The 11,540-nt window shown below is 36.1% G+C and overlaps 1 protein-coding gene across 2 annotated transcripts; it reads right to left on the bottom strand.

Moving 5' to 3' along the window:
• Positions 1–1,163: 1,163 nt before the first annotated feature.
• On the bottom strand, positions 1,164–8,190 carry LOC114180396 (uncharacterized). Of its 2 annotated transcripts, none has more exons than XM_028066707.2 (7): positions 7,769–8,190; positions 4,088–4,250; positions 3,415–3,615; positions 3,097–3,342; positions 2,619–2,700; positions 2,042–2,264; positions 1,164–1,579 (listed from the first exon to the last, which is right to left on the bottom strand). In XM_028066707.2, the coding sequence occupies exons 1-7, from the start codon at positions 8,097–8,099 to the stop codon at positions 1,245–1,247; spliced, it is 1,581 nt and encodes a 526-aa protein (XP_027922508.1). In that variant the 5' UTR covers positions 8,100–8,190; the 3' UTR covers positions 1,164–1,244. The 2 variants fall into 2 exon arrangements, with proteins under 2 accessions (XP_027922508.1, XP_027922507.1); XM_028066706.2 differs by having other exon boundaries at positions 2,544–2,700; positions 7,769–8,182.
• Positions 8,191–11,540: the final 3,350 nt, after the last annotated feature.

Below are 11,540 nucleotides of genomic sequence, written 5' to 3'. Positions count from 1 at the left end.
TTGAATTTGTTGCAGTTTAAGACTACTGCAACCAACCTTTTAACCTGTTGAAAATTCATTCAACAGACTAAAAGAGAAATTTTAACCTGTTGAAAAACCATTCAATAGATTAAAAACACAATAAAGACCAAACTACATCTAATTAATGTTATAAGGTCTACAACATGAATTACAAACTACAAATACACTTTCATAATAATGTAACTACATAGAGAGCACACGTTCCAGCCTTGATCACCATGGATATCATCAAATCTCCTTTCCTTCATCAATGTAGGCTTCATTTCAATGGTAATGGCTTCAAGATAGTTCAAAAGAGCTTCATTAAGTCTTCATCAAATCTTCAAGAAGTAAACCACCTTGGCTTCACATGTCAACAATATTGACAATGAATAAGTGCCCCAAAATAGATTTGTTGCTTACAACTATAATAATACATTGATATTTATAATTGATTATATTGTGTCAATAAAGAATACATCCATGAAATATAATAATACAACACTCGGTCGAAAATTGTAATACTTAGAACTTAAGACATTTTTTGGTTTCGATGAGATGTTTTAGGATTTCTTGAAAGGACATTCATATTGATTGAGAGAACATGCATTTAAAACTAATACTATTGTTGAACATTTAAATTTGTCAGTGAACATGCATTTATATTTTTTATATTATACAATCCAGAATATTATACAATTTAAAATGTATTTTTTATTTTTTATTTTATATTATACAATCAGAATATAAAATCTGTATATGATTGTACATTTGAGAATAAAAAATAAAAAATATATATTGAATTATACAATTTGAAATATTTTTCATTTTTCATTTTGAAATGCAAAATAAAAAAACATTTTAAAATGCATAATTCAAAATTTATTTTTTATTTTTTATTCTCAATTATATAATTTATTATATAAATTTTATTCTAGATTGTGTAATTTAAAATCCATTTTTTGTATTTCAAAATATATAATCCATAATACAATTTTGTTTTTCGAACTATGTATTCTGAAACTCAAAATTACTAGAGAATAAAATTGGGATTTTGAAGAGTAAGTGGTGCAGGAGGAAAATATGGAGGTGCAGGAAGGTGTCCCATCCAAAATAGTAAACAAGGGTCTCTGCCTTGAATGAGAAGTAAAGTCGCACATACGTTAAATATATAACTAAAACATTAATCTTGATCATTTTGTGGTTATCCAACTAAGAGTACATATAATTGTGACATCCAAACTCTACAATTTGAAGGTAATGGTTCGTACGACATGTTTCCTTTTCTTACATTGACTTTTAAGGGAATCGTTATCAACATTGCCAAGACCAGATAATCGGATGCCATAAGAAGCAAGACGGTTAATATCCCTTGGAATTGGAGACTGCCAAAGACCGTCCCACCAAGCAGAGGGCAGAACTGGTGTGAAGGCACATTGATTGGCCTGGTTGCGACAACTCAATGGACCACCATATCTGTTCCACACATGGCCCCAACCAACCTGATGCTTCAGGCCATCCCTTAACAAATTACTCTGGAAACTGCTAAAGAATAAAAACCTTGAACCAGACTTGTCCCCTGAAGAGTAAACAAATTTCAGGTTTCAGCTGCATGTTTCAACAAATTTTGTGCTCACATGTAGGGTCAATCCAAAGGTAAGGCTCATAAAAGATCAAGTTTTAGACTAACAAACAAAAATTATTTTTGTTTAGTTTTACGAAAAACAATTACACTTTGGCAAAAAGGCCTAACATAATAATCCTATTTAGGATCGATCACTACATTCCAAGTATTGTCCACACTTTGGGGAGTCCGCCACTCTTTTGTTCTTAGAAAACGGCTCGAAGGATCGAAAGTGGAAGGGTATTTAAACTTCCCTAGGTCTACACTACTAAATTATGTGAAACTATTGGCTGACACCTCTCTCGCTTAAGGTAACAAACATTTCTTTTAAAGTTGTTTTCCTAAGTCTCAAATATCATTGGATTGAACCTCATGCAACCTTGACTTACAAGAATAAGAGTGAATAGCAAGAAATACCTAGATTGTATGCAGCTGCCAGTGCAGCAATTAATTGAGCATACGTAGTGCCAACACGCCGGTGAGCTCCAGAAATGGCAGCAAATTTTGCACGAGAAGCAAGAAAAAAATCGACAAACGCAACCCACCTTGGCGCTGAACCCCAATCCTTCCTTCTAAAATCTGAAATGCGCATACCTTTAGACATACTTCCTCTGAATTGGTCATAATCAAAATGAAGAACCTGGGGGCAAGTAGATATGGACAAGAATTAGAGATTCACAAATTTTACAGCATTTATAAGTTTATTGGATCATGAACCACCGTATATTAAACAAATGGTTGAATAATGAAACAATAAAGCATTAAAGAAAGATTGGCAATATTGAGAATATCATGTAGACAGTACTTCATATAACGCAATAATGTCGTCGTTAAAAAGTAATAAATTAATAATATTTCTATCTGCACATTAAAGACAGTATTTGCATGCAGTTTAGCAATCAGGACCAGAATAGTTTACCTCTGCAAATTCACTTATGTTAGACATAGACATGATATTTTTAACAACAGCAGGTGTATCTGACACCAATACAACCTTTGGTCTTGATGACATTAGATGCTGACTTTGTATGGCTTTTTTCAGGCAACGCAACACTGCCTGCACAGCTCTTGCAGACCTGAAAAGGGGATGCCAAAAAATGAATTTCATTTAAACCCTTACCAAATATGAAGGTTGACCATTGCTAAAGAAAATGCTTTTATGCTATTGGGGAGGCTAAATTATTTGACATCTTTGGAGTAAAATATTTATCTAATTAGGGATTAGAGAAATGGATGAAAGCCAAGTAAATAGATGGCAGAAGAATGGAAGTAAAACCGATAACGTGATACTGAATTGAATTGGCAATACTCTTTGGCCCCTCATAGCATTCTGTCAAGATATATAAATTTAACTTTCCAAAAGTAGTAAAAAGTAAAACTATCTTAAGGTTGATATCAGAAACTTATTCAATTAATTCATCAATCAAGCATGATTATTCCCACTCCATGAAATTAACGCATACTTCCAATACCTATTCATAAGCATCCGCATATGCAATGAGATGTCAGGATTCTCCCCACCACCAATAACCCAATTTACAGCTGCTTCAACATCTTCTGAAGGGGATATGAGAACCCTCATGAGCTCCCCAAAAACATTCGGTCGTAAACCAAGAACTTGTGGGTCACCAAACAAATTGAAAGCAGCAATCCTCATCTGAGAGTATATATTTTTTAAGAAAAACTGTGCCGCCACAGAATCAGTAGTGCCTTGAAACCTAAAACATAAAGTTTATGGTCATTTATGATGCTTGTGAGACTAATATATTAACAAACTTTTTTCACCTTACCATATGATGGGTTGCTTCCATTTCTTCCAGTTGCTACAGAGAACATTTGTTTCCAATGGTTTATTAAAATCATCAATTCTCATAACCAGTTCCCTCCCATATTTGCTTTCACAACCTTTCTGTCTCCACAAATGCTTAATTTCTTTCACCGTAAAAGTAAAGTTGGAATAAGAAATGTAGTCTCCAAAAGGATATTTTCCTCTGAAATGTAGCAACAAGGTATCAATCAGATAACGAAGGACAGAGCCTTGTTTTATTACAATATTTGTAACAGTGTGCTCTAGCAAGTTGGGATTCTGTCTGATAATCAAAATTATAGTCAGACCACTTTTAAATACTGTTTTAAATGCCAGTTCTTTTCTTTCTTTAAATAAAGCACATTATCTTTTCTCATTTCAAATTTTCTTCAATCTTTCATGTTGAAGCTGTGGAATATTTTTATCATGTTATCTTGTTCAGCCAACCAACCAACCAACTTATAATGATTACTCGAATTACTGGTTCACTGTCCTGACCAATTTTAACAACAATCATCATTAGTTGATTCAAATATGCTATTATTTGCAACAGAGCAGTTTCACAAATATATCAATGTCACAATGGCATTAGTTTTCAAATATCAGAGTTTCTTTGAAAAAGAAAATAAGAAAGGCTTGAGAAAGAACTAATATGCCTGGTCTGACCGATGATCAAGGAGCGGTTTAACATTACACTAAGTGCTGCAGCAGTTAAGACCTTGTACATTTCGTTCCCAAACCCTGCCTCAGCTGTCTTCCCAAGAACAAAGCCATGTCTACAGAACTGCTCTGGGGGAAAATCCCTGACTCTTGAAGCACCTGAAACAAAATGAAAAAACATCTTCTAATTGAACACGATAGCACCATCCTCCACAGAAGTGCATGGAGTGTATGTATGTTATATATTTCATCTAACTGATTACACTCAGAGAATCACAACTAGTAAAATTTTTCAGAAGACTAGAAGGTGCAGTAAGTATAGAGAAATAATCTTGACTGTAAAATAAATGTATATAAATGATAACTAGCATACTACAAAGAAGCACAAAACTTTGACTGTATTAACTGTTGCTGGAGATGTTATATCATCTAGAGATATGACAAACTTATAGTATACAAGTGTGATATGAAATAAGTTGGAACAATAATGTAATTCAGTAACAGTTCCCAGTTGTTGAACTGAATTAGTTAGATTTGGTTTAAGTTAGTTAGATATTCCCTTTTTCTTATGCAAATTGTTAGGTTCAGTTTTGGAGGTTAACTATAAACAGCATTAGTTTATTAGCATTCATTCATGTATCTTGATCATATTCTTGTAAACACTCTCTTACTCAATGATAGTGGCTGGTGGCTGGCGTCGAAGGACTGACAGTGGGCTTAAGAGATTGATTATTTGTGGAAGAAAATTACATCCAAGAATATCTAGATATTTAATACTAATAAGTAAACAGCTCATAGTCACAGCACAAGGCATATTTCCATCACAACTTTTAACTACCTATATTTAATACCTATTCTAAGAACAACATTCCAACCGTCTTTAAGAAAGTTTTGAATAGTCTTTCTTTATGACATTCTCATCTACAGTAAGAACTTGCAACATCTGAATCACCTTAAATTGGTCCTTGTAACTCTAAGGGATAACTGCTTGTTTGTTAGAAGATCCAAATGATATTTTGTTGTGAATAGAGTGGAATATTTGGATTATTTCGTCTTAAATGAAGGAGTGGTCACTGACCCTATTAAAGTTGAAATTATGGTTAAATGGCCTTTACGTCATCCTAGCTTTAGCGGGATATTACATAAAGGTTGTAAAGGGATATGGAGCTATAGCTAAATCTCTAAATGATATGTTGAAAAAGGACAATTTTATGGGGACCCAGGATGCCAAATTAGCATTTCAGAAGCTCAAAGACTTGTTGAGTAACACTCATGTCTTAGCACTTCTAGACTTCTCCAAAGTCTTTGTAGTGGAAGTTGATGCTTCAGGTGGTGGAATTGGAGCAGTACTTACTCATGCAAGATTTCCACCTTATTCCTTACATCAATAAGATCTTGAATCTACAACAATAGTCTCTATCCACATATGAGGAGTTGTTAATATTAGTTAGGCTGGTTTGTTAGGCTGTTTAGTTTAGTTCCGTTCTGTTTCTTTTAGTTTCTTTTTTCTGTTGTTTTCTGTAGCCTCTGTATCATAAGCTATTTAGGTCCTTGTTTTCTTTGTAAAAGCACTTTACCTTCTCACCTTTTCACAATACAGAAAAGCTGTTTCTTTTTACCCTCTTTTATCTGATAGTTAATTGTGGATTTTATAGTGCAAAGTTAGAGACAGTACCTTCTGAATCGATATTTTACACCAAATATATTTTGGATCAAAGACTGACTACAACTTTCCAGCAGAAGTAGTTAGTTAAGCTTATGGAGTTTGACTTCTCAATTGAGTATAGGAAGGGTCAAGAAAATGTAGTAGCAGATGCCTTGTCCAAAGTGGGCCCTGTTGAATGCAGTAGATTGATTACTCAGCAACTGCAATCTTAGTGGATAGCATTCATCAGTCCTAGCTTGCAGAATTTGATCAATGAAATGCAAAGCAATTTGGTTTCACATAAACATTACATGTGGCAGAATGGTGAGCTAAGAAGGAAAGGAAAACTGGTAGTTTATAAGTTGGATCTTCCTATGCCTCCAAACTTTACAATGTCTTCCACATTTTACAGCTCAAGAAGCACGTTGGAGAAGCAGTAATTTTTACCAATCTGCCATATCAAGCTGAAGATGCCTTTGCAGAAAAGGAGGCTGAAGAAATTCTGGATAGGATAACAGTATAAGAAAGGGAGTAGCAATAACTAAAGTTCTAGTTAAACGGAAGTACCAATTTCCGGACGAAGCCACTTGAACTGTGACTTGAAGAAGAAATATCCTACATTCAATCCTTAAGGACAAGGTTGTTGACCAGAAGGGGCATTGATATGAAATAAGATGGAAGAATGATGTAATTCAGCAACAGCTGCTAGCTGATTCAGTTTGAGTTAGTTAGATATTCCCATCTTCTTAGGGAAATTGTTTGATTCAGTTTTGGAATGGCAAGTAATTGGCCAAAGACATTCATTTATCTTTTCTCGTAGACACTCTTGATTAATCTTTCTGAACCTTTTCTCCTATAGGGTTTCCAATTTCCATATATGTTCTTCGAGTTGCGTCTAATTCCTAGAATTAAGAAAAATCACATTAGAATGCAAATCTTCCCTCATAGATGTAAGGTTGAGTTAGGCCTAAACTTACTTTCTAAAAACCATTAAACATTTATCTCAAAATAGTATTGTTGCTCAATCCCCAGACGCCAATGCTCCCATAACATCTCTTAAATAATTTCCTATATTTCGCAAGGAAAAAGCACCTATCAAACTTCATATACGTGTTACATTGCATGCATTCTAATTCACAGTTTTCTCTGTAGTACTATACATATCTTAAATCATAGATCCTATTTCAACAGAGAATATCCAAAACATGCTGTGGCTAACTTTCCTACAGAGAATTTGTACCATATAAGAGACACAGAAGATTCGAATCCATCTTTTTGAGCAAAATTTGACACCTAATATCAAAATCAAATATATATTATTTATTACTATTATTATGATGATTATTATTATTACTATTATTTAAGTTAATCCTATGCGCCAGATATACGTCCAGCGCTAATTTATACAAACTTTTTAGTGTAATAAATATTTTGTTATTCTAATGGAACAAAATCCTTTCTAAATTTTTTGACCTCCTGACGTATTGAATTGAAAGATGAAAATAATAATAATAATAATAATAATTTTACAACAGTGATAATATTACTAATAATATTATAAGTTGGTGCATTTTTCCTATTCTTATACTAACTTGTCAACTAAACGACACATAACAAACTTGGCTATGTCAGTGTAATATCACCTAAGCAAAGTTCATCTAAATTGATGGAAATCTAATTAGTTTGTAACTACCACAACCAAAATTAATGAGGTTAAATTAACACGGCTAGTTTAGTCGGTGCCCAACTAAAACTAAAAAAATTGATGGAAAATACATATTTAGCAAAATAATAATAAAAAAGAGCTTTAGCCTCAAAAGTGACATATTCAAAATTAAAGAGAACGTGTAAATAAGTAATATATATAGAGAGAAAGGGAGATATTAAAACGTTAGTTCTAGTTAAATTTAAAATCATATAACATTGTCAGAACTGTATTTTTTTTAATTTGAGAATAAGTTGCTATAGCATTAAAATAATAAAAATTTAGCTGAGCAGAAAGCGAAGGATGTGTGAAGAGTGCAGAAAGAACCATTGGCAACAAAATGATTCTCGATAATCTTTCTCACTCTCAGAGACTCCTTCCCAACTCCTCTTCCGAAATCCTCCCCCATTTCCTCCACCGTCTTGCACCCCTTCTCTGCCACGCGCTGAAACGCCACCACGCCTTCCACGCTCGTCCCTCCGTCGGAAGAAGAACCGTTGAACTCCGAAGCTCTCGCGAAAGGCACGAGAGTGCTAGGGGCATCTTCCAAGGGCCTGAACGCGAGCACCAACAGTCCTAACAAACCAGTCACCAGTGCACACAAAACGACGAATGGTTTCGGCGCCACGCGCCTCCTCTTTCCTCCGCCGTGTCTCATTTTCACTCCCTCACTCTCTGACCTCACACTCAGTTTTCTGTTTCTGCTGAATGGGAACAGAGCAGACGTGGCTTTTGTTTGCTGATTTAATCATTGTTTTCGGGTATGGATTGGGTCGGGTCTGAAGTCGAACCTTTTCGTGTTTCCAACGGATATATTTATGAGGAGTGAAGGACAGCTGGCTTAGTATTGCGAAACTAAAGTATCTTTTCACGTAATAACTAATAACTTACATTTTTTTATTTAATTTATTTTTTCTCTTTTTAAAGAAGGCAGTGAGTTACTTGAACAAGTGACATTAAACTTTTAAAGATTTAATTATCATTTTTGTTTCCTAATTGGTTCATTTTAGTCTTCTTATTACTTTTTTGTTTAATTTGGTCTTCTAATGTTTGAAGAAGGTTCAATTTGATCTCTGCCATTAAGTCTATGTTAACACCGTCTTCGTATATACCACGTGTTATTTTGTGAAATTTTCAAATTTTTTTAATTTTTTTTTTAATTTTTTAATTTTTTAAAAAGAATAATTAAACGGTCACGTGTCATTTTATGGTTATGACACATGTCAATTTGAGATTTTTTAATTTTTTAAAAAATATAGTGCCACGTGGCAGGTCATGATTGTGCCACGTGTCAAGCTAACATTGGTGGTTTTCAATTTAGTTCATTTATTTACAATTTTGATTCAATTTAGTCCCCCAATTTTTTAGAATGATTCAATTTTGTCCTCTCTAATTTAATATCAAATTAGTAATTAAGCTTAATTACAACTTATATATACATGTTAAAATAATTTTTATTATATTTATAGATTAAATTACTCCATCTTGTCGCAATGGAATCGCGACAGGACAACGAGCCAAAAAAGAAAATGGGTTTGAAAAAGAGATTTGGAGTCGCCACCATAGTTATTCTGGAAAACTATGAAAATCCATAAAGATAAGACAAGTCTGCGAAAAAACAAATTTAGGATCCGGGAGTCGGTTACGGGTAGGGAAGGTGTTAGCACCCTACAAGCGCCCGCCCGAGGGCGGTACCTTTAATTAAAAATGCAAAGGAGATGTGATTTTCAAAATGTTAATTTTCCCCAAAAATAATAAGACAAAAAAATGCTAAAAAGAAACAAATATATTTTTTTAATTTTTTGGGCCCGACAAGGATTGACCTTGGTCTTACGTATTCTCATTAAAAATGAGAAATCAGGATTACGTAGTTCTTTAGGAGAAACGATTTGGAAAACATTTGAGAAAAATATTTGATTTTTTTGGAGGTGAACCTGACAAGGACTGGCTTTGCTTCTACGTATCTTGCGGTGGAGAATTAAGGATCACGTAGTTCTTAAAAAGATATGTTTGTTTGAAAATGTTGATATTTTTATATTTTGAAATTTATGTTTTTTTTGGTATTTTTGAATTACTTGAAAGTATGTGTCACACGACGCGAGCGGTTGGACAGACACGAAAAAAGAAAGAAAAACTATTTTTGGTATTTTTGAAAATGAGTGTCGCGCGGTGCGGACGACCAGACTGACACAAAAAGAAAAAGAAATTATTTTTAGTATTTTTAAATTATTTGAAAGAAAGTGTCACACGACGCAAGCTGTCGAACAAACACTAAAGTGAAATAAAATTATTTTTTGTATTTTTGAATTTTCTCGTTTTTGTAAATTTTTATGATTTTCAAACCTTTTCTTGATTTTTTATTGAAATATTAAAAACGTGGGAAAAAAAAAGGGGTAAAAGTTGAAGACACAAATATGGGATAAGTAATGTATGAGGTGCATGAAGCAAATTGGGTGTGTACAGTAAAAATGTGTGTGCAACAAGTAAAATATAAAACATGCCCAAAATTGACAATAGAAGGGAGTGTGATGCTAGCAAATAACTGGGGTGCAGCAGGTAGTCACGGAATATGGGCTGCACACAGGAAACCGGTCCAAAACCAAAAAGGGGTGTAATGCTAGCAAATAACAAGGGTGCGAAGAGAAAAAAAACAGCACAAAACAGAGGGTGCAAAGATTGAAAGTGGGGTGCGCGGAGCAAAAGTGTCTCACCCATCTCCTAAAACCTAAATCCCCTCCACGCCTCTTCCTTCTCCCAACCATCATCTTCCACACAGCACAACCCCCAGCCCTGGGTCACGCGCATATGCCACAGTAAACGCCGGCGACGATGGTGGCCACCGTCGACGGAGCTGCCGGCGCTCGTCTTGCACAACGACTTCGCAAAGTCTTCTTCTGCGAGTGCTCTCTCAATCTTCCAATGTCTTCTCTCGCGAGACACGAGCCACTCTTTCCAGCCCCAATGTCTCGACCTCGCAACCTTCCCGGTCCGTCAGAGCCACCGGCGACGGCGCCAATCGCTACCAGAAGCGTCGCCGGCCTCCACTGCATCCTAAACGTCTCTCATTCTTCTTCTCGCATGAGACACGCTAAGTCTGGAATCCAAGCCGCAAGCCCCGCTGTCGCGCCCCCAACCGTGATTGAAGCCGCTGTTGCTCAGCCAGTTCGAAGTCCGACTCGCCGGCGGCATCGCCGCCGACGATTTTCTTTCTTCTCTGTTCCTCGTGTTCGCCCCTGACGTGAACCTCTGCTCGAACTCCTACTGGACCTGGCTCACTCAAATACCAAATCATGTGGCTGCCGCGACCAAGACAGTCACCCCGCTGCAACCAGCCAAAAACGCCGCCGGCGACCACCACGAACCTCGACGACGAGGGCCAAAGGATATGCGACCTTCGCTCTCCCTCTTTTCAGGTGCGACCTGAATTGCTTCCGCGCGAACCCAGGGTCACTGCCATTGGTGCGCGTTCTCCGTTTTAAAGCTCCGACTCGCCGGCGGCGAGGCCGCCGGCGTTGGTTTCTATTCCTTTGTTCATCTAGGTGCTAAGATTGGATGTGGCTGATTGGAAAAATGAGACTTGATGCAGGTGGATGTGGCTGGTTGGATGTGGCTGAATGCGAATCTGTGATTAAAAATGAAAGCCGAGGTGGATTTTGGTTTGTTTGTGTGCGAGCTGTGTGTTGGTGGAAGTGAGTATGGTGAAAGGTTAACAGGGGATGAATTTTTGATGGGAATGGAGATAGAGTGTGTGTGATTTGCTTGTGTGTTCTATTTGCAGATTGGAATGGTGTCGTGATGTTGAGGCGGTAGTTCTAAGAATGAGTGCGGCGGGAAGGTGGCGATAATGGGAAGGATTGGCATGCGGCAGAATGAGCTTTTTCGGTGTGTTGAAGATGGTTGAGGAAAATAGAGTTTGCCTTTTTTTGTTTTATTGGTTGCGAGAAGAGAAGGATGAATTTGGGGTTAGATGACGGGTTGAGGGGCTTGTTTGTTGTCTGGTGATTGTTGTGTGCAGGATTTAAATAACACACTTATGGTGGACATGGTGACGAGAGATTGGAGGGAGGAAACAACGTTTTTCAAGCATAGTGAACAAAAT

This window comes from Vigna unguiculata, chromosome 4, assembly GCF_037176805.1.
Source record: "Vigna unguiculata cultivar grain cowpea cultivar isolate G323 ecotype 2 chromosome 4, ASM3717680v1, whole genome shotgun sequence".
NCBI classification, from domain to species: Eukaryota; Viridiplantae; Streptophyta; class Magnoliopsida; order Fabales; family Fabaceae; genus Vigna; species Vigna unguiculata.
Note: the sequence above shows the minus strand (reverse complement) of the source record. Positions and strands in the feature narration are given on the sequence as shown.